Here is a 22,858-nt window from a genome sequence, read left to right on the forward strand (position 1 = left end):
GAAACACTTTTTTTTTTAAATTAGCCTGTTTGGTCAAACATTTAATTAACTCACCCCTAATGCCTTGGCAGGGCCAGACCCACTGATTTCGAGGGCCTCAGGGCCAGAAGTTCCCCACCTCAGACCTAAAGAGACATGAGGACTAGATGTAATGTGGGATCCTGTCCAGAGTCAGGACATCAGGAGAAAGTTAGTAAATCTGAATACAGTATGGAGTTCAGTTAATAATATGCCAGTACTGGTTCTTTGTGACAAAGCTACCATACTGTCTGATGATAATAATATGGGAAACTGGATGTGGGGTATTATGGGAACTCCCTGTAATACCTTTGCAATGATTCTATAAATCTAAAACTGTCTAAAAGAAAAAGTTTATTTAAAAAAAAAAAAAGAGAGAGAAAACGAGTAGCCTAGCTCTGCTTGATCAAAGCACCACTGGCAGAGCGAACAGGGCAAGGAGCAGTGAGGATGGCAGGGAGAGGCCGGTGAAGCAGGCAGCTGCTTTATTTCAGAACAAGATACCACAGCCACACCCCGTCCCCCGCACCTGTGAACCCTGGACACAGGTGAGCTGGACAGCTCTAGGCCTCCAGAGACAAAGCGGAGGGAAGTCCGAGTGTGTCCTTCCCTGTCCACAGGGACAGATGGCCACTGCTGTGGAGCAGCTCCTCTGAGCTCCTCAGCCGAACAGAGAGTAACGAGTAAAGGGACCAAGCAGGTCCAACGTCCTGCAAAGTCAAGATGAGGAGGGAGGGCGACACACCTTCCCTGTGGGCAGGACAACGATGCGCCAGGGCCTGGAAGACAGCGGGGCAGGAGAGCCGGTCTTGGGCCGAGTTCTGTTCGCCAACGAAAACCAAAGTGACGACAGTGCAGATTCCAAGGGACAAGGGTGTTCTTAGGGAAGGCACCCAGGGTGGGAGCGGCCGCAGAAGTCCCGAGCTTTGCCAACTCCTTTCGTGCCAGTCTTCCTCCCCTTGTGATGACCTGACACAGCCAGAGCCTTGCCTGGTGCTCAGAGCTGCCTGCTCATGGTGGGTGCCCTGCCTTCGGGCACCAGGTGCTGGTTCCACAGAAGAAGTCCTCGGGGAGCTCACTCAGGAGTCCATCCAGGTCATCTGCAGGGAGTGGGGGGTGGAGAGGATGAGAGGACTGACAAGTCCAAGGTTCTTCCATTTAGGAGGGCCTGGGTGTGGCACTTGGGTGATGCTGCCTCCTAATGAGCAAACTGGTCTTCCCTAAGACATCTGTGTTTGAACCTCATAGCTCTGTATCCTGACGCCACCCTAACCCCATGGCTGTGTGACTCCTCAGCACTGCCTGGAGAGCCCTCAGCTTAGTCAGGATGGGGAAACTGCCTCTGTGATCTGACCATCAGCCCACAGGAGACTCAAGGTGGCACAAGGATGGTGCCAGTCCCCCTCCTCCTTGTGGCTACCAGTACTCGGCCTGGAAATGGGGGGTGACCAGAGGATGACACTCTATTTGCTGTATGTGGCCCCCATCACACTGTTAATTATTCTGTGGCCTCCAGGTTTGCCAGAGCAGGCACCATATCTGATTTCTGTAAGATCCCCTAAGAGCCAAAGATGAATGGGAGGAACAAGACGCAGCCAGAAGAATCTGGCTGAGCAATTCAAGAGGAACTGGAGCATTTCCTCTGCTCCGGGCAGGCTGGCTGTCTTACCTGCTTCGGGGAGCACTTCTCGTGGGAATGGCCCCGCCTCTGGATTCTGTGCTGGTCCGAGGTCTTTCCCAGGCTTTGCAGGCTCATGCTGGAGGCTGCCATGGAAGCTACCTGGATCCTGGGGACACAGGATCTGGTTACCAATGCCCGTGCCCCTGAAGCCCCTCTGGTTAGTACTATCTCCACGCAGACAACCTCAAAGGAATAGGTGGGGCTCGGGAAAGACGGGACGAAGGAGTGAGGCAAGGGCCAGTCACCCATGCCCATGCTAAAACACCAGACATCCAAAACAGCAGATAATTAAAAACACAGAACAGAACAAAACCTTTCTGGCCGATTTTCTTTCCTAATTCTATTTTTATCTGATGTTTCAGGGAATCTATATAACTGGAGCGGAAAATAAGGGTCATTCAGAAATATGTTGAACAGTTAGCTTGGGATTAAGAATTAGCTGTTAATCCCCAAACTAGCTAATATATGGACAGGTAATTAAAACTTGTAACTAAATCATTAACCATGGTTAGCTCTGGGGAATGGAAGTGGGGAGGTTAAATTTCATGATTTGCTTTATTCTGTACCATTTTAATTTTTTTCAATAAGTATGAATGACTCTACATTTTAAAGAAAAATAAAGATTTATTTGAAGTGAGGTGGAAGGTTAAACAGAAAAATGAGGGAAATGGAAGTTGCAAGTTAGAACTATGGGTGTAACTTGACTAGAAGCCACTGATTCTAACACACTCGTTTACAGATGAAGCAACGGCCGGGGAGAAGACAGGACTTGCCAAGGTCACATTACACATTACCAGCAGAGTGGGGACATGACCCAGGTCTCCTGACCGCTAGGCCAGGCCATGGCACCAGCCCAGGATCCCAGGGAGGATGGGAGTGGCCACAGAGGAGATGCTGTGTGCCAATCAAGCCAGGCTCCGTGCTCACACCCTGGAGTAGTGTCTGGAAGCCCAGGCCCCCTCAGTTCCCAAAGGGGTGTCCCCACACTTAGCAAAGGGAAAAAGCAGAGCAAGTGCTGGCTCACCAGACAGGCCGCTTGCAGCTCATTGTTCTCTGCATGGCCACCTATAGCAGATCTGTTCCTCAGTCACTTACCGAGGACCACCTCCCCTCCCCGCTCCCCTGCCCGCCCATGGACCCTCAACTTGTTAGTTCTCAAGTGACTCCAGCCTCTCCAATGTTCAATCTGCCATGAGTGTCTCAGGGATCTCGAAGAAGCCAACTATTCTTCTAGGTCCTGTGACGGTGCCACCTGGCAGGCGCTGGACCAGGGACAGGGAGAGATGGTCCTGGCCCAAAGCCATCTCTGTAGCTCCGGGTGGAGGAAGGGAGAAGCCAGAAGACCCACGCAGAGGGTGGCTCTATCGGGCCCCGTTGCATCCGCTCTTCTTACCTCGGGGAGCGGCTGAGATGCCCTGAGGAAGCTCCCGTCCCCGGCATCTGGGCTATAAATGTGGACCAGGTTGTTGGGCGTCACATTGAGGTAGTGGTTTCGGAGCGAAGGAGAAAACACTCCAATCTGGAATCAAGGAAGAGGAAGGTCAGTGCCCTGATGAAGCACCAGATGCTGCCAGCCAGCCACCGGTCCCACGTGTCTCTCCCTTGGTAGTTAGTCTTTGCACCAGGGTCACACACATCCTCCAGCCCCAGCCCTGGGGTCAAAGGAGAACCACCTACCACACCCTCCTCCCCAACAGCACAATTGCATCCCATCCGCCCCCTAAGAATGGGGTTGTGTCTTTACTCAGGTCCAGTAAGCCCGGGTCAGCACCAGCCCAACTCCTCGCCTAGGTCCTGGGGGGGGAGGGGCGGAAAGAGAGCCACACAGCCAGTGTGGGGGGCCTCCTCCCAGCAGGAGGGGTGAGAGCCGCTCCCATACCTGCTTCAGCAGCAGCACCGAGCCGGGCTTCAGCTCATTCTGGCGCGTCTCAAGCAGCAACCTATGCACGGTGCCCTGCATCTCTCCTGCAAATGCACGGCCATCAGTCTCAGGGTCAAGGGCAGCACAGAGACCGGCTGGGCCCTGGCTGGGGAGTGGGCTGCTCACTATTTCAGTTTTCTCATCTACAAATGGAGACACTCCCAGGACCTAACTCCTCACCTGTGGGGTCCTTGAAAACCACACTGGCGTCCATCGTGCTCCGAGTCAGGGACTTGATCATCACGGCCATGCTGGGGACCTTGTTCCTGGGAAGCTGCTTCAGGGCGGCCTGGGTGCAAGGAGAGGCATTTGCTGAGCCAGCCACATCCCACTTGTAAGATTCCCAAGGGTGCCAGGGCAAACTGGAGGGTGGCGGGGGAGGGGACAGAATACAGGGGTGCTGATGACCCTCCCTTGTGGAGGGCAAAGCAGCAGTTCAAAGGGCTCATCTCATCTCCCTCTGGCAGGCTTTCATTTCTCTCCCCGCCTCCTTTTCTCATGTCTATGTATGTATTAGAGCTCTATCAAGGTAGGCCATGGGCAAGGATATGTTAGCACACCTACTAACGTGTCTGCATGTGACCCTTGACCTCTGGGGAGCAGTGTGCTTACCCCTTCCCCCCAATCCAGGGCCTGACTGTGCAGAGACATGCTCCTAATGCACTCTCTCCTTCTGCTTGTGCCCAATACTGTGATGAGAGTGGGAAGGTAGGTAAACGAAAGATAACACTACAGGGACTTCATGCTGCCGTTCAGAAAAAGGCCTGGGGTAAGAGGAGCAGACAGAAGCCCCTTTGTAAGGTGGGGCAGGGCAGAGGGCGGTGAAAAAGACGAAATGGTCTTCCTTTCGTGTCCCAGCGCCGGGCCCTCACCTTCCTCAGCACCATGACGATGCTGTAGGTACAGAGGAAGCAGGTGGGGTCTCTCTCATCCAGGCCCAGAGCAGTTTTCATGGCCAGCCAGGGCCCTCGCTGGAAATCCTCTTCCGCTGATGTCTGGGAACTGGGAACAATCTGGCACCACAAAGCAAAGGGGGGCTGCATGAATGGGTCCGCCTTGCTACAGACCTCAACTGAGACAGGAGGGAGGAAAGGAAGAGAAAGGCGGCCACAATGTCTTCTTCTGTGAATCTCCCGGTCAGATAGCAACATGGGAAATAGTGCTGTATATCACAATATCATATTTAGCATCAACAGCAGAGGCACTCTTCCTTTTCTTTTATATTACATCAGGTCCTGATTTCTTTTTAAAAATATTTTATTGATTTTTTACAGAGAGGAAGGGAGAGGGATAGAAAGTTAGAAACATCAATGATGAGAGAGAAACATTGATCAGCTGCCTTCTGCACCCCCACTACTGGGGATGTGCCTGCAACCAAGGTACATGCCCTTGACTGAAATCGAACCTGGGACCTTCTAGTCCGCAGGCCGATGCTCTATCCACTGAGCCAAACCAGTTTCGGCTAGGTCCTGATTTTAATTCATCAAAGCAAAAGGCTGTCCATGCCTGTCTCTTGTATTAGACTTGAAAAGTCTCAGGGCTAGAGAACCCCACATACATTTATAGGCTTGCAGAGCGCCCTAGCACATTTTATTTGGGGTGCCTCTGGCTTTAACAATTAGCCTTTGTAATGAAATTCTTTGATTCAGAGAATCAGAGCTGATGCCTCATAGCATCAGCTCTGATTCTCAACTCCTCAAAGTGCAGGGATGCCCCTCCTCTTAAAGGATGCCCAAGAAGTTAACGTCTGCACAGAATCGGTTACCTCTGTCCGGAATTTAGCCAGAGCACCGTGAGTCGGAGTCTGGGGCGTGGAAACCATGATCTCCTCCAGGTTTCTCCCGCTGTACTACAAGGGGAGAGAGAAGAAGGTGAAAGCAAACTCAGCAGCTGTTATTTACAAGTGGAGCTTCTTGTCTGGGTTACATAATGAGTTCAGGAAACTATCAGGGACAATTAACACATATTACATCTCTCCTGACAAAGTCTCAGGAGCCTCATCGGCAGCTCAAAAAAGACGCTGGGGGTGGTTTTGGGGATGCGAGGAAGATGGAGCTGGCCCAGGAGCAAACCCCAGAGCTTCCTGAAGGGGGCGCTGACCTGAATAGAGAGGCCCATGATCTGCCAAAGGACAGCTTTCCCCAACTCCCTTCTCAGGGACCTAATCCTTCCCTGCAGAGACCCACCCCAGGAGGATAAATATGGCCTCCTTGGATTTCTCTTAAGGTGCTAGGAAGGAGAAACTAGCAGGTAGAAACTGTTTTAAATGCCTTTCAAATGCCAGGGAAGGGGTGCACCCACCATGACCAGACCAGATGCTCATGGTCTAGGGTAGGGGTGTCGAACTCAATCAGAGAAGGGGCCAAAATCTAAAATCCAGCCTTAATCGTGGGCCGAATGGTTTACTGAACAGTCATAAACTGTCATTGTGATGAAAACGCAGCGGAGTGCAGTGATGACAGCGCGGTGCGGGCCACATTGCAAGGCCTGGCGGGACGGATTTGGCCCGCGGGCCTTGTGTTTGACACATGTGGTCTAGGGTCTGATTCAAGACTAGTCTGATGGGTCCTGTCCCCCCACCACCGCTGAAACCCAAACCCTCAGCACAGCCCAGCTTCCCCGAGTGGACCCCACAGGCCGGTCACAATGAACTGTTCCATGGCTTCCCGAGAGCATCTGCTCTCATGCCTCTGGACCTTTGCACATGCTCTTCCTGTCTGTCTTCCCTGACATATCCTCCAGAGCCCAGCCTTCTGGCACCACTCCCCCCACCCCCACCCCGTTAACCTACTGTCCACCCAAAGCCCATTCAGAAAGCCCAAGGAACCAGTCTCTCTTAGTACCCAGAGAATGCCCTCTGCTCACACTGTGCAGTCTATGTACAATTGTTTGTTTGCATTTCTTTCTTCCCCTAGAATTGTGGTCGGCAAACTGCGGCTCGCGAGACACATGCGGCTCTTTGGCCCCTTGAGTGTGGCTCTTCCACAAAATACCATGGCCTGAGCGGGTCTATTTTGAAGAAGTGGCGTTAGAAGAAGTTTAAGTTTAAAAAAATCTGGCTCTCAAAAGAAATTTCAATCGTTGTACTGTTGATATTTGGCTCTGTGGACTAATGAGTTTGCCGACCACTGTGCTAGAAGCAGCTCCTCAGGACAGGAACCATTGCTGTCTTAATCTGTATTCTGAGTTCCAAGCAAATTGCCCAACTTAGCAAATATAAGTGAGCGAATATTCCTTTCTCAGTGCTAGCAAACATAGTTACTCAACAAACGTATGAAAACTGTGAAGTTCTCACCCAGCTGGCGTGGCTCAGTGGCCCACCTATTAACCAGGAGGTCATGGCTCAATTCCTGGTCAGGGCATATTCGGGGTTGTGAGCTCAATCCGTGTGGAGCATGCAGGAGGCAATCAATGATTCTCTCTCATCATTGATGTTTCTATCTCTCCCTCTCCCTTCCTCTCAGAAATCAATAAAAGTATTTTAAAAAAGAAAACCGTGAAGTTCTCAGAGCCTTGTGCATTCCTATCATGTGTGGTTTATCAAGCATTCAATTCTTCCTTCCCACTTCTTTGGATTCTGCCACAGATTTGATGTTTCTATCTCCCCCTTTCCTCCCCCCAGGAGTGAAGACATTCTGGGACTGGACAGTGCTGCAACTCTGCTTCTTTCCTTCGCTCTCCTTCCCCCAACATCCTGGGCGGCCCTGACTTCAGCCAGAGAAGCTGTCACTCACCTGGTGAGGCAGGATCCCGGCTGGGCCAGGGAAGCGGCGTGCTTTGGCCCGCGTGGCAGTGCGCGGGGGCTGCTGGGGTGTCCGGTTGGCAGCAGTGACCAGCTGTACCAGGTGGTTGGTCACTATGGGTGTCTGCAGAGCTGCTTGGGGACCCTTGGGGGTGCTGACAGGAGACTCAATTGAAGACAGTGGAGCTCGGGGTTGTAAGGGTCCCCGAGGGAAAAATCCAGAGCTGGTCCTTGAGAGAGTAGAACAGCTTGAGTTGGGAGTTCGTAGAAAATTAGGTTTGCCACTTAAGTGGGCATTTGGAGATTGGAATGGCTGCCTGGGGACACGATGTTGAGGGCTGCTCTGAACAGGCCTCCCAGTGGCTTGGAGAGGCTGGGGCCCTCGGGCTGGAGAAGCTTTGGGGCGGACTTCCCAGTGGGTTTGCTGAGCGGGAAGTGTGGGGGCAGTGGGGACATGCAGGCTACCCCCGGCACCCGTCCTCAAGTGGGGCTGCGGAGTCCTACAGTGGACCACAGGCTCTGGAGGCTGACCCTGGGCTGATGGGATACCAGTCACATGGGCGGCCGGCCTGGGTCCCTTTTGGCAAGATGTGCTCAGCTCAGCCACCCGCGCCTGTTTAGTCAGTGCTGAGTCTCCCTGCTGCCCGGGGGGCAGGATTCCCGTTGCCTCACTGGTAGCTCCAAGTCCCAGCTCCACGCCAGGCCCCTCCAGCTCCATGCTTGCCAGGATCTCGTCAAACTCATCCTGCTCAGGTCCCTCGAAGCCGCCGATCGCCTGCTGTTTGCTCTCAAAGGGAAGCAGGGGGCGGGCGGCCGAGGGCTGCGGTCTTGCTGGTTCTTTGAGCACTTCTGTCAGTGGCACTCGTCTCTGATTGCTAGTCCAGCTGCTGGAAGTGGAGACAGGCCTCAGGCGGGCTGTTCCTGTGGCAGCTGGACCCCTGCTGGAGGTAGGAAGGCGGAGTCCCAGGGCCGGAAGGTCCACAGCCTCTGAGGAAGCAGGAGGGCATGATGGCAGCTGCCCAGAAGACCGTGCCTGCACAGTGTCTGGCCTGGAAGAGACAGGTCTGAGACACCCGGCATTCATAGGCCCTGAGCCAGCAAATTGGTTCTCTGCATCTTCCACAGCAGACAAGAAATCCTACGAAGAAGCAGACAGTGAGAAATCAAGAAACACTCTGCTTTTACTGTCTCAGGCCCGTGGTATGTATACATGTGCAGACACACAAAAGCAAGAAACCAAAGCGTCATCTTGCCATGAACGCCCTACCTCCAGGCTTCTACCAGAAACACTCACAGGCTAAGTCTTCAGTAGCTTTACTCTCATTAGTCAGTCTTGAGTGGGGGTGGGCAGTGGTGGCAGTTGGGGGAGCAGCTGAAGTAAATATACTCGGACACCAACAGGTCAAACCAATCCCCCAAGGTCACAAGGGGTCGAGCTTTCTGCCGTTCAGCCTGAGAAACAGGGATGTGTCCAGTGGTCACGCTGTTTGTCCTTACCACTCCCCTTCCCCCGCCACACACACACACACACACACACACACACACACAGCCGTCAGTAAGCCAGAGAGGCCTCATAGGCAGCAGTTAAATATAGCTTTACAGGCAAGTTAAATTAAGTATGGGTTCCAGTTGGGAAGCAAGGTGAGATTGACATCTTCAAGAGCAACAGACCTGTTCCGAGGGTGTTTTTGAGTCAGAACTGCTGATTTAACTGACAACAAGGTCCCCACCACCCCCGCCCCCTGCTGCCGCACTGTATTGTCTGGGCTAGAGAGAGGATTTTTCCTGCTTTGTGTATTGCCAGGAGAGTAGCATTCTCCAACGCCACTACCTTGGGACTTAGCAATAATATTAATAACTTCAGAGTTTCTGTGGCAGTAAAATACTGATGACCTCAGGGGTTGACGGATCTCTTTTCCCAGGAAGTCCTCACTTTCAGGCGTGATGTTATCTGCCTTGGGAAGGGGAAAAGGATCTGGTCATGGATCAGAAACTGGAGTTATCAGAGTTCTTCCCTCTTAATTTCACGACCAGCCTGGCAGTCCTACCATCTCCCAGTAAGACTCAAAAGGGTCAATTTAACAGCCACCTTTTCAGCCTGTGACCACACATCTCTAAAGCGAAAAGACAAAGGACGCATCTTCTTGACAAAGCTGGAGGTTTTTAACTATTTGTAAAAATAACTGTCAAGTCCCCAAGTTGCCGGAACCAGTTTGGCTCAGTGGATAGAGAGTCGGCCTACGGACTAGAAGGTCCCAGGTTCGATTCTGGTCAAGGGCATGTACATTGGTTGCGAGCACATCCCCGGTGGGGCTGTGCAGGAGGCAGCTGGTCGATGTTTCTAGCTCTCTATCCTTCTCCCTTCCGCTCTGTAAAAAAATCAATAAAATAAAAAATAAATTAAAAAAAGTCCCCAAGTGATAATAAAAACATCTAACATTTGAAACTTCACTAGGTGTCAGGTACCATGTAAATATTTTACCAGAATTTTCTCAATGAATTCTCACATGGGCCCTATGACTAGGTACTGGTATTATTCCTGGTTTGGGGATGTAGAAACTAAGACTCAGAGGAGTTAAGTTACTTCACAGAACCACAAACTAGAACCTATTTGTGTCCTTGTCACTATGTCTTAGGTCCTCAATGAATGATCTTTTTAAATTTTTTTTTTTTTTTTTAAAGAGGGAGAAAGAGATAGAAACATGGATTGGCTGCCTCCTGCACACCCTCAACTGGGGATCTAGCCCAAAACCCAGGCTTGTGTCCTGAACAGGAATTGAACAGGTCATCTCTTGGTGCCTGAGAAGGCTCAATCCACTAAGCCACACTAGCCAGGCTGGACTGATTTTTATGAGGTTCAACAAAGCTTATTCTCTCCTTCAAACCTCATGTCCCAAAGGCCTCCGAGGAACCAGTGTGGTGTTGTACTGCCAGAAAGGTCCCTGGAGCAGCATTCACTATCCTACTCAGCACAAATTTGGCATCTGGACAAATTCTAAGTGTGATTTTTAAAGCAAAGTGCTGGGACACAAAAAGTAGCTTTGAATGGCTTGTCACCGATAAAATAGAACCATTTTATTCTATAAACGTAGTTTAGTAACTTCCATGTATGTTAAGACTTGAGTCGGGGCCAAGACCTCATTCTGGCTGTTGGTGCTTTATTCTCAAGCAGGTTAATTTACCTTTTTGGACTTTACTCACTTGAGTCCTACTTCTTGGTGAAAAGGATTTGAAACAGAAATTTTGGGCCTCCCAAATTTTGGGCCTTCGGATCTGAGTGGGAAAGGGCTATGGGCCCACTAATTCAGTAGTCTCTGGCTGTACCCGGAGGGTAGAAATACCCCTGCCTGGGTCCATCCCAGGAAATTCTGATTTAATTGGTGTGTAACAGGCCTCGACAGGGGTGATTCTAATGTGCCAGCTTCAGATCTAGCCTAATCCCTCATCTTCTGAGGAGAGAGGGGTGGAAGGAACACGTGAGGCAGAATGCCTCACATGTTGCAGAAGAGAAAATGGAAGGCCAGAGAGTGACACCAGGCCTCCTGCTGTCCAATAGCCGTGCTGTGTCTGGCTCTCCACAAACTTTCTTCCCGCTTCAAGCACGTCATCAAGATGGATCAGCCCTGGCCATTTGACCCAGTGGGTTGGAGCATTGTCCTGTGCACCAAAGGTGTGCACTGGATTGGATTCCCAGTCAGGGCACATACTCAAAGTTTCCGGTGCAATTGTCAGCCCAGGAGTGAACAGGAGGCAACTGATTGATGTTTCTCTCTCTCTCTCCCTCTCCCTTCCTCTTCCTCTAAAATCAACAGAAAAGCATGTTCTTTAATGAGGACTGAAAAAAAAAAGAAAGCAAATCAAGTCATCTACAGACACAGCTTCCAGTCAGGGGCCCTTCTACTTAAAAGTATGGCAATCAGCCGGAACTGGTTTGGCTCAGTGGATAGAGCGTTGGCCTGTGGACTGAAGAGTTCCAGGTTCGATTCCGGTTAAGGGCATGTACCTTGGTTGCGGGCATATCCCCGGTGGGGGGTGTGCGGGAGACAGCTGATCGATGATTCTCTCATCGATGTTTTTATCTCTTTATCCCTCTCCCTTCCTCTCTGTAAGAAATCAATAAAATATATAAATAATTTTTTTTTAAAAAAAGTGTGATAATCAGGGAGCTCATCTCTCTGGCATTTACTTATTTCTAAAACAGTTAAATAAATTGTTTATATTTCTCATTATTCTTCATCTTTCACAGACAAAAATCAATGTATATATATCAAGTAAAAAGAGATGGAGGGGTATGTGGGGGAGGGGGCATTGCTTCAAAATGTTCTGAGCCTGGTGTTGACATCTTTATTTTTTTTAATCTTTATTGTTGAAAGTATTACATATATCCCTGGGTATTTACACCTGTTCACCAACATCTCCTTACCTCATCTTCAAACTCCTCTTCCACAGCAAATAGCTTCTGCAGACTGCATGCCTGAAAGGAAAACAAAGCATCTGAGGTTGGAGGAGAAACACCATGTACAAGTACATCCTGTTCTCACTCTGCTTCTTCCTGATTCTAATGAGACCATCAGGTGCACTGTTTTTGGTGCGTTTGTTTTGCTGGTGTTGGGGGAGGAATAAGGGATGAGAAGAGATGGGATTTACTTAAGAGACTTGATTTCAAATCCTCTCTCCATAAAACGACCCACGCGGGTCCCTCTGCGTTAATCTTGGAAGGGGCAGAGGCCAAGGAAAGGCTGCCAAAGGAAGCATGGGTCACTCTTTAGACTCGGCGCTGCACACATGGGCATGAGGATTTTGCAACATCCCAAAGGTCTGGCCTGAGCAACCTTTGTCACACAGAAGACACAACCGTGAACCCAAACATGCCAAGCCAGTGGTTTCCTTCTATTCTAATCCCATGTCCAAAGGCCAGCGTCCCAGGAAGGTGGGATGCCCCCGGCCACAGGTCCTTCTTTCTGGGCAGCAGGGCTGCCTGGCCAGCTCTGAGATGCGTGTCCAGCTGAGCCAAGGGCTGTGCCTAAACCCAGAGGCTCCAGCAGCAAGAGCTTTAGCTAGGGCAGCGTTTTTCAACCGCTGTTCCGCGGCAGATGTTGCCTGGTGTGCCGTAGGTGCAGACAAGACAAGACTTTTATAATTTTTCACTATTTTGTTTACTTAATATTTCATAATAAAGTAATTATAAAATACTTTCTTTGTGTTTATTTGATTCCTATTCAAGAGAATTACTTTATATATAGTCAATATAGGCACAGAGTTAAATTTTTTAACATTTTCTAATGGTGGTGTGCCTCGTGATTTTTTTCATGAAACAAGTGTGCCTTTGCCCAAAAAAGGTTGAAAAACACTGCGCTAGGGACTCAGAGCCCAGAGCTGTGCCTGCCCCCAAGTGTCCAAGGACCAGAGTGGACGGGTTGGGGGGAGAGGGTCAGGTTCAGGAGGCGTGACAGTTGAGCGCATCGGGCAGGATGAACAGGAGAGTTCGCCTAGAAGAGATGGAAGGCCACAGGAGGGAAACTGAGGCCCAGAGGGAGAGGAGGGGAGAGAGAGCTTTCCCAGGGTCTCCGGGCGCGTCCACGCCAAACCCAGGCTTCCCGACCCCACCTAACTCTCACCCAAACCCTAAACCCGCCCTGCAGCTCCCCCAGGAGAGGGGCTGGAGCCCGAAAGGCAGCTGTTGGGCCCCAGACCCAGAGGCCAGGGGCCCCGGGCACGGCATTACCATGGCGACGGCGGGTGCGCTTCCGCCAGAGGTGAGCCGGGTAGGCCCCAGTTCAAGGGGTCGCCGGGGCCGCGGCCTTGTCCCGGGGCGGGAGGGTCGGAGTCCGGGTGACAGTATCTCTGGGGCGAGATCGGAGAGGGAGGTCCCTGCGACCCGGGCCGGGGCCGAGACTGGGTCGCCGGGAAGGTGAAGGTCCAGCCCTGAGTCGCATTCGAAGCCGCCGCCACTCCGGCGTCTCCGCCCTCTTAAAGGGGCGGGCCTATTTTATCCCGCCGACACAAAGGCACTACTTCCGCCAGTCTTCCGCCCCCGCCTTAAAGGGGAACTGACGGGCTCTCGGGCGCCCTCCAGCGGCCACTCCGGCTGGGTCAGCTGGTTCAATAAGTGTTCTGATGAGAGCAAGGTTGGCAATTTGGTCGCCTTACGCCCCATCCTGCCCGCCCTCCTCCACTGTGTTAAGCACACTAGGGAGTGGGTGCTTGAGCGTGACTTATTCACACCAGAAGGCTCCCCGTTGGTTTGTCTATTCATCTTTCCATCCGACTATCTTTGCAAAAACATTTATTAAGTTAAAGATGTTCTCCGTCTGGCTCTTTCCATCCTTCCGTGTTTCAGCGGAGATTTCAGATCTTACCTGTCATCTACGCTCTCACGTAGCATCCCTCCCCACCCCACCCCATCACTATTTTCTTCTCAGCACTTTTCATAGTTTATCATTATCTTGGTTTACATCTCTGTTATGTGTATTTCTCACTAGAATATGAGGCCCCTGAAGGCAGGGACCTTGTCTGGCTTGTTCAAGTTTGTATCCCCAGCACTTAGCACAATACACAATAGAGTTATTGAATAGCACAATGGCTACTATGTACTGAGCGCCACGCTTGATCCTGGGATAGAGGAAAGAATGGCTGCTTGTGCCCTCAAGTTCACACACCAGTCAGGGAGACACAGGTCCAAAAGAGTCCAGGAGATTTGTGTAGAGGGATGGACAGGGGCCTAGTGAGCTGAGAAGGCCAGGTTCTGTCACTAAACCTGCTGTGGTTAATGACCCTTACTCGGAACTCAGTTTCTCTTATGCTTGTCATCACAGGGCTAGTCAGAACGACAGCGAGGGCTGCATGGTGTTGAGGATTCAAAAGGCAGGAGGAAGGTCTCTGACTTGAGTTCTTAACCATCTGATCTGAGCCAGTCCTGAATCTTTCCTAGGCTTGTCTCACCTGGCCTCCCCTCTGACAGCCTATGGCTTCTTTCTTTCTTTTTCCTTTTTTTTTTTTATTAAGGTATTATATGTGTACATATCTTACCAATCCCCCCCCCCCCCATACATGCCCTCCCTCCCCAGAGTTTTGCGTCCATTGGCCTACGGCTTCTTTCATAACTTCATGTGGACCAGTTTTCTTGTCACATGTCAGAATGGAGGCCAGAATGGCACTGGGAAAGAGGACCTGGACTCCTGACTTTCATCCAAGTTAGCCATCCTCTCAAGGCCTCTGTGCTTCTGATCTGGGGGACAAAATTCCAACCCTCCCGTTTACAGGCTTCTCTCCTCACAGGAATCCGGCTACCGCTCATCCTGCACCACTGCGGGTGGTCCCGGAGGCCCCGTTAGAAGGCGCCCTGTGGCTCTGACCTTGGCCAGCTCAGGTCGACAGGAGATCACGGAGCCCCAAAGGCCAAGAGGAATAATGATGGCTCTTATCCACACCATACTCTGCAGCTTCCAGTTTTAACCAAGACCTCATTGTGTGTCACAGACATCCTGTACAGAGTGAGGGGCAGGTATTGCTTTAAAGATTAGGAAACTGAGGCCCAGAGTGGGAAGGGATTCTCTCAGGATCACACAGCCACTCAGTGGTATATCTTCTGGTTGGAAATCTTATGCTTTTTCCTCCATCACCTTTCTCAGCTAAATACACTTAGCATCTGTTGCCGCCACTTCCTGTGAGAACCTAGGGGAGGATGGGAGCCAATGGAAAATGTGGACCTAGGGGAGGGCCTGACAAGACACAATATGGAGGTTGCCTGTGATTTAAAAATTGGTCAGGTGGGGGGGGGGGCAATGGAAAGATGTACACATATAATACCTTAATTAAATATATATATATATACTATATATATATATATATATATATATATATATATATATATATATATATAAAATATTAATTGGTCGGATAGCTCAGTTGGTTAGAGCATTGTCCTAATACCAAGGTTTTAGGCTCAGTCCCCAGTCTTCTGACAGGCACATACAAGAGGTAACCAACATATGCGTAAATAAGAGGAACAACAAATTGATCTCTATCACTCCCTCCCTCTCTCATAAATCAGTTAACAAAAACATATAAAAGTATTTTTTAAAAATTCTTCAGCTCTAGCCAGTTTGGCTGAGTGGATAGAGTGTTGGCCCACAGACTGAAGGGTCTCTGATTCGGGGGGGAGGGGGAAATGGTATATGTACAAAGATAATAATTTAATTTAAAAATTTTTTTTAAATAATTTAAAAAAAAGGGTCTCAGATTCGATTCCGGTCGAGGGCACGTACCTCAGCTGCAGGCTCCACCCCTGTCCCAGGCTGGGTATGTGTGGGAGGCAATTACTCGCTGTCTCTCACACTGCTGTTTCTCTCTGTGTGTCTCCCCCTCCCTCCCGCTCTCTCTAAAAATCAATGGAAAGGGAGGGGGCGGAGGATGGGGTGGGAACCTGGTGGAAGGGAGAAGAAATGAGGAACCTTTGTAATAATATGAACAATAAAGATTGATTTAAAAAATAAATAAATAAATAAATAAATAAAAATCAATGGAAAAAATAAAAATTCTTCAATCCCTCCCCGTCACACCAGAGGTGACATATAAGATGCCCAGGGTCACGGCCCTAGCTTGCCTTCAACCAGCCTCCCAGTCACTATCACCGCCTTTTCACCGCTTACTTTTCATGCCCGAGGTCCCAGGCTGTCTCTGCTAAGAAGCCTTCCTTAAGTGCCCCGGGCAGACCCAGGTGTCCTTCTCCTCGAAGGATGTGCAGGAGGGAGCTGATCAATGATTCTCTCTCATCATTGATGTTTCTTTCTCTCTCTCTCTCCCTTCCCCCTCCCCCGTTCCACTTTGAAATTAAAAAAAAAAAAATTAATGCATTGAAATGGCCAACTCCATGGCTCATTGGCACGGGCTCAACCATGTGGGATCCTTTCCCCCTGCTTGAGTGTGCAAACACGTGCTGAGATTTGTTATGGGAACCACATGCTTTGAGTTTCTCTGTTTCGGCATACTTGCCATTGCATTTGTCCTAATTTGGACTTTTATCATATGCACAGTTGTATGCCAGTCCGTGTGCGGATGGATGTCTTTATGTGTTTCCATTGACATTCCCCTTGGTATGGAAAGTGGCATTCACCGGTGTGGTTGTACACACGCTGAGGGTCTTGCATGGCTGTGTTGGTGGGGGATGCATGTTGAGCGCGTGTGTAACATGCGTGTGGAAAAAAATGTGTGCTGTGTGTTGCCTCTGAGGGTGGGGATCTGAATGTATGGAGCTGGGGAAGGGCTGGTGGCTCTGTGTGTACGAAGGCTGCGTAGACCAGCGCGGGGGGTAGAACTCTCTGTGTTTATGGAAATATTTTCTGTTTGTGCTGTTCCATGGAGCAACCAGTAGCCACATGCAACTACTGATCTCTGGAAACGTGGCTAGAGCAACGGGAGAACCAAGTTTTAATTGTATTTAATTTTTAAATTAATCTGCATGGAAATCGTCCCAGGTAAGACTCCAGACAGAAACCTCCAACGTGTTCTGCACAGGCCCGTGGTGTGCATCCTCCTTCCCCTTCGCAGGGAAACCCAGCTAACACGTCCCGACCCCTCGCAGATCTGTGGGCCCCTGGAGCCCGCCCGCGGACGCACGTGTGCTCGCGTGGGATGCACAGAGGGGCGCCTCCGCCTCCCTCCCTCCTCCCCAGGCCCCAGGCGAGCAGTGAATCAGCCTGACAATGAAGTGAGTCATTCATGAACTGCTCCCGCGACCCGGCAGGCGGGAAGCAAACGTCAGCGAGCCGCCCGGCCCTCCCCTCCAGCCCCCGGCGGGATCGCTCAGCCCCACGCACTGCAGATGTGGAGGAAATTGAGCGAGCGAATCCAGGCCCCAGAGCTCAGCCCCTCAGCCCCTCCCTCTGCTGTGCAATCCATTCACCGCCCAGCCCCTGTCTCCCCTCCGAGGCTGTGAGTCATCTCAGGATCTGCACCCCCCAACGCAGCCCCCGCCGCCCTCAGCATCCCCGAGCTGGTCTCCCTCCAAGGCTGGGGGCGGGAGGTTGGGGCGGGAGGACAGGCGGGGAGGCTGAGCCCCCGGTGGGGTGCCGTGCTGGGTCTTTGGGAGCCAGGCTGACCTGCTCAGGGCTGCGGTGTGGGAAGGGCTCGGGGCTGGTGCAGCTGGTGGATCTTCGGAGCTGGCACCCAGCTTGCTTGGAGGAGCATCAAGACAAACACGGGGGCATCAGGGAAGGAGTCGCTGGAGCTGCTGCCTGGAGCACCTGTGGCTGGTGGGGAGGAGGGGATTTGGAGAGGGCAAGAATAATCCTGTGTGTGTATTTTTTCAGGGAAGTCGCACACAGTGTCTCCCCAGTACCTGATAGTCTTCAGAGCCAGTAGCTTCTCTCCTCCGCACTCCTTCACCTGCTCCCCAAAACCTGTACCCCACTACTCCCCATCAGTCAGCCTTCTTCTCTCGGACTGAGCCTTAGTTGAGGATTCTGACTTGGACATTTGGGTCCCCTGGTGGTGTCCCTTACTAGGTCAGAAAAAGATGTCACCAGCCCCGGCTGGGTGGCTCAGTTGTTGGGTGTCCTCCTCATGGCTTGGGATTTCAGGTTCAAACCCTGGTCAGGGCGCACACAAGAATCAACCAATGAATGCATACATAAGTGGAACAACAAATCGATGTCTCTCTCTCTCTCTCTCTCTCTCTCTCTCTCTCTCTCTCTCTCTCTCTCTCTCTCCAATAAAAATATTCCTGGTGGGTGTGGCTAAGTTGGGTGGGCATAGTCCTGTGCACCAAAAGGTTGCTAGTTCAGCCAATTGATTCTTTGCTCTCACATGGATTTCTCTCTCTTTCTCACTCTCCCTCTCCCTTCCTCTCTTTAAAAAACAATAAAAAAGTCTTTAAAAAAAAAACTAATGAAAAAAAATAATAAAATCAAGTAAAAATATCTTCAAAAGCCTTAAAAATTGTGTGAACTTTTAGATAAAACAGCTCCACTTCTAAGGATTTATTCTAAGAAAATAATTTACATATGCAGCAAGTTAGCTACAAGAATGTGCATCACAGCATTATTTAAAATGGTAAAACATTGGAAACAATCCAAATGTTTCCAAAAGGAAGCCAGGGACCACCTACAGTCCAGCTCCGGGTTCCAGTAGGAAGGTGGGGAAGAGAACAGGTTTCCTTTTTAGTCATCCCCCCCGGGCCCCTGCTCCTCTTGCTGTTAGAGGGTCAGCAGGCTCCCTGTGGGCCACTCATGTCCCAGGATGAGAAGCCTTGCCCGCGGGTCCCACCCCTGTCCCAGGCCTCCCTCACCTGCGGTCCTGGGGCTGCTGTGCGAGCTCTTGGCTGATGTGGGACTAGAGACCAGGGGACTGTAGCTCTCCTCTCTCTCTCTCTCTCTCTCTCTCTTTACTGCACCATGAAAAACGATGATAACTGCATTCAGAAGTCTTCAGCCACAGCTTGTTTTAGGAGCTGGCTTTCCCAGGCTGGGTCCTTGCTGAGTGTACAGCCAGTGGCCTTCTCCCAATCTGTCCCAGCAAGGCGGGAGCGAGGAGGCCTGGGAAGGGACAGAACGTGTCAAGGGACAAGTGAGGCTCTCAAGTGAGGAATGACTGAGGTTCTGTCTCCGATCAGGCCCTCCTCCCCCCCCCCCCTTTTTTTTTTCTCTTTAGCCACAACTCTGGAATTGTTAGCTATCAGAGCTAGAAAAATCCTCAGGAGTCCTCCATCCAATCAGAGCATTTTACAGATGAGGAAAATGAAGCCCAGAGAGGCGAAGGCTTGCCTAGGAACCTGTCAGTGGCTCTTCCTCAAGAAAAGGGGAGTGGGGGGAGGAACAGTCTTGCCATCCTTCCTTTTCAACTTCACCCATGGTACCATCAGAACTGTCTCTTCGTCGGCCTGTGGACTGAAGGAACCTGGGTTCGATTCCGGTTAAGGGCATGTACCTTGGTTGCAGGCACAACCCTAGTAGGGGGTGTGCAAGAGGCAGCTGATTTATGATTCTCTCTTATCGATGTTTCTAACTCTCTATCCCTCTCTCTTCCTCTCTGTAAAAAAAAAAAATCAATAAAATATCTATTTTTAAAAACAAAACTGTCTTTAGCTGGAAGGAAGGGAATCTAGTCCAACCACCTCATGCTACCAAAGGCCCAGAGAGAGGAAGGGACTTGTACACTGTCACACAGGGAGACCCGGGCCAAACTCAGGCTTCCTGAATTCAACTCGCATAACTCAGTCCTCAAAGACCCCGCCTTTGCTTCGTGCCTTGAGCATGTGAATTGTTTTTCCCTGAAATAAATTCTCTTCTGGATCTTCAGTATCCTGTAAAAAGCCTATTGACAGCCCTGGACCTGAAAGCAGGCAAAAAGCAGGAAGGTCCAGCTTCAACATGGAAACCTTAGCCATGGAGCTCCATCCACGGGGTGAGCTCGCTGCAGTGCTGGGTGTGACCCCATCTGCCATCACATGGGAGAGGGAATCCATGAGTGTCAGAACCGAAAGGGACCTTAGAGAAGTTCTGTTTCCCAGATAAGGACAGGAAGGTCCAAAGGGGAAATGACTCATCCAACGGCTCACAGGGATGGAGCTGGCCCGGGGACCCAGGTTTTCTCATCTCTTGTCTTGTTTGATTGTTTGTAGTCTCCACAGTACCTAGCACTGTGCTGGCCACATACATTTTCTTTCTTTTTTTTTTTTCTGTAGCAATACTAATGACCGTGTATTGCTATGCCTGGTTTTGTGCTAAGCTTTTGTGTGTATGTGTGTGTGTGTGTGTGTGTGTGTACTTTGTCACCACAGACTTATAAGGGAGGTACCATTCTCCAGGTGCACAAACTGAGGTGCCTGAGATAACATAATGTGACAAAAACACACAGATAAGACATGGCACAATCAGGCTCCAGCTTACAGTACTGCGCTTTACCCATACCGAAAAAGACCCAGAACCCAGAGGCCCGCCCCCCCCCTACCCTCCCCCCCCCGCCCCGTCCTTCCCCCACCTCCCACGCCCAACAAGTGCCACAATCCCCACCACCCACCAACCCTGCCCCCGAGTCAATATATATAGATGTCAGACACCTGCAGACCCAGACCGCTGACCTGTCCTCAGAGATCAGAGATTGTGGAGATGTCCTCAATAAAGGCATCCCTAGCATGGAGCCCCAACCCCTGGTGACGCCATAACTGTCAGTATGCTCAATACATTCTTGCTGAATGGAATAGGAACACAGTGCCTTATGTACTGATTGCCCTTGGTAAATGTAAAAGCTTTAAAGAATGCATCTTTTCTTTCACAGAGATCATAGTGAATTGCTTGGGTTTATCGGCTCAGCTCTTCCTTGTTCTATATTATTTTCTGCCTGAGGCTGTATTGAGGCAGAACTAGACTGTTTCCACCCCAGACACTCACTGGAGGCCCTCAGGGCCGCTTAAGTATTGTCCCACCAGAGGACAACAGTGTGAGCTAGACCACTCTGGGCGGAGAATCCCGGAGCCTCTGGAATGCTGCCCGTGGATCTGAGGGTTTGCACCGCAGGAGAAATTCTGGGTGAGAGTTTGAAGGTGAGGGAGGGCACCGCGGAACTGGGTATCCTGTCTGTTCCCCGAGCAATACTTACTCCAGAGGGCACAGACCCTGGGGGAGGGGGAGGGGGCTAGCTGTCAGTACAGCAGTGTCCACCAAGCAGGGGGGAACGTTGCTCTCTCTCCTGCTCCAAGTCCTGGCCAGGCCTCTTCCCATGATTCCAGGCAGGAGTAGCAATTCCCAGAGCCCCTAGAGGTGCTGCTTAACGCTCCTCATTCCCCTCCCCAGCCCGACGCCTTCTTCTCAAAGTCCAATAGTGCTTCCAACCTGCTAGGTTGACTGCCTGGCTCTCCTCCAAGACGGATTTTCTTCTACCAAGAAGCCAAATTCACCGTTGGGTCCCAGGCTCAGAAGTTCTACGTTGGGACACGGAGGGTGTGGTTAACAGGACAGCCAGCCCCGGACACCTGTTTCCATGGTAAACGGCCCTCGCAAGGGCCTACCCTGGTTACTCATAACAAAAGACACTTTGTTCTCTGTGCGGAACTCCAAGTTCCTTAAAGACGGATTCATTTCTATATTCCTAGCACCTACTACAGGCACTGAAGAAACATGTAGAATGAGTGCAGAATTACTTAACACACACTTAGCTGGAAAAAGGGGAAATATGAGGGTGAGTCAGGGCCCCATATGGTGAATTATATTAACTTTTAGGACATTTGATCACTGGGGACCAAGGTGACAGTGTCAGGGACCTCCAGAAAAGGGGGCTAGAGTGCTGGGCTTGGGAGATCAGCTGCCCCCGACCCTGTTCCCTGTGTGTAGGGGACAGACAGAGAGACCTAGGTTTGAATCCCTGTTCTCGCTTGCATGCACTCACTGATCTGGGGCAAGTTATTTATTTCTCTCACCTACGGAATCAGTGCCTAGCAGGTGTCCCATAAGACAGCCCTTGACATATGTTATGCCAGATGGGGGATTCTGTCTTCACATTCTGAGATCTCAAGTGGAGAAATCCCAGCCTTCAGGATCCCAGAGTCTTTACGGAGTACCTGCTCTGTGCAAGGTGATGCAATAGGTGCTGGAAAAGCCTCAAGAAATATGACCTTACCCCTTTTCTCAAGTGGCTCATGCTCGTTTGGGGAGGCAAAACGTAAGGACGGAGAAAGCAAAGTGCCAGCCCAACCCAACAGGAGACCACACAGGTTGAATAGAAGAACCAGCAAATGGGTGGCACCATCCATGCAGAACAGAGGCAGGAGGACTCCTGTCTTGGAGTGACATGGGGTAACTTGGTGGGCCAGGCTTTCCGCTCAGAGTCCATTGTCCAGTCAAAAAAATGCCCACCTTGGCTTAACCTTTTAGTACTCCTTCATTTCATTTAATAAATAGTCATTTAAAAAACTTCCTTTTTTGTTCCAATCACCGCTGGGTGGAAATGTGTGGATTCTGCACACAAGAAGCTTACAGAGGTGGACACTGAACCAATAATGCCAAACATAGATATATATTTACAAATGGTTATCAGAGTCAATGAAAGCATATATAAAATTAGTTCTGGAGATGGTTCAGAAATCAGCATTTTTGAACAAACTTCTCACTTAATCTGTAAGAACCCTAAAGTTTAAAAACCACTTTTCTGGGCCAGATACAGATTTCAGTGAGGAAATCAGAAAGGTTTTGAACCCTCTCTTTGATTATATTTGTTTTCTGAAAGCAGTCACTCTGGTTTTGGGACAAGGCAGGGATGGGTGCAGGGAGTGGACTAATTGGGAAGGCAGATATAGTATCTGAGCGGAGGGGTGATTTGGCTGAGTGCAAGGGGTGGGGCTGTGGATGTGTCTGGGGCTGGAGCGGGAACTGATTTATGAGATGCTTTGCAGAAACTATCTTTATCATTTTGCTCCAGAAATATGTATGTATGTCACTTACTTTTTCTTATTAGATGGCACATGATAGTTGCAAAACTTCAGGCATACAGGAAAAGATAAATG

General features: G+C 50.5%; 1 protein-coding gene across 1 annotated transcript; it reads right to left on the reverse strand.

Annotated features, from left to right (window-relative positions):
- Positions 1 to 352: 352 nt before the first annotated feature.
- HROB (homologous recombination factor with OB-fold) lies at positions 353 to 13,321 on the reverse strand. The gene is made up of 10 exons (XM_036450960.2): positions 13,088 to 13,321; positions 11,786 to 11,836; positions 7,355 to 8,500; positions 5,386 to 5,469; positions 4,493 to 4,633; positions 3,801 to 3,909; positions 3,579 to 3,664; positions 3,093 to 3,218; positions 1,688 to 1,805; positions 353 to 1,118 (listed from the first exon to the last, which is right to left on the reverse strand). Exons 1-10 carry the CDS (start codon positions 13,088 to 13,090, stop codon positions 1,030 to 1,032), a joined length of 1,953 nt encoding a protein of 650 aa, XP_036306853.1. The 5' UTR covers positions 13,091 to 13,321; the 3' UTR covers positions 353 to 1,029.
- Between the last annotated feature and the right edge of the window lie 9,537 nt (positions 13,322 to 22,858).

Source organism: Pipistrellus kuhlii, unplaced genomic scaffold (genome assembly GCF_014108245.1).
Source record: "Pipistrellus kuhlii isolate mPipKuh1 unplaced genomic scaffold, mPipKuh1.p scaffold_m20_p_22, whole genome shotgun sequence".
Lineage (NCBI taxonomy): Eukaryota > Metazoa > Chordata > Mammalia > Chiroptera > Vespertilionidae > Pipistrellus > Pipistrellus kuhlii.

What these genes read in the sequence shown, in the direction of transcription:
- HROB (XM_036450960.2), bottom strand. An exon ending in TGGCTAAATTCCGGACAGAG is followed by an intron (nt 4,634 to 5,385) that starts GTAACCGATTCT and finishes TTGTGGTGCCAG; the next exon opens with ATTGTTCCCAGTTCCCAGAC. An exon ending in CATCTCAGCCGCTCCCCGAG is followed by an intron (nt 1,806 to 3,092) that starts GTAAGAAGAGCG and finishes CTGTGTCCCCAG; the next exon opens with GATCCAGGTAGCTTCCATGG.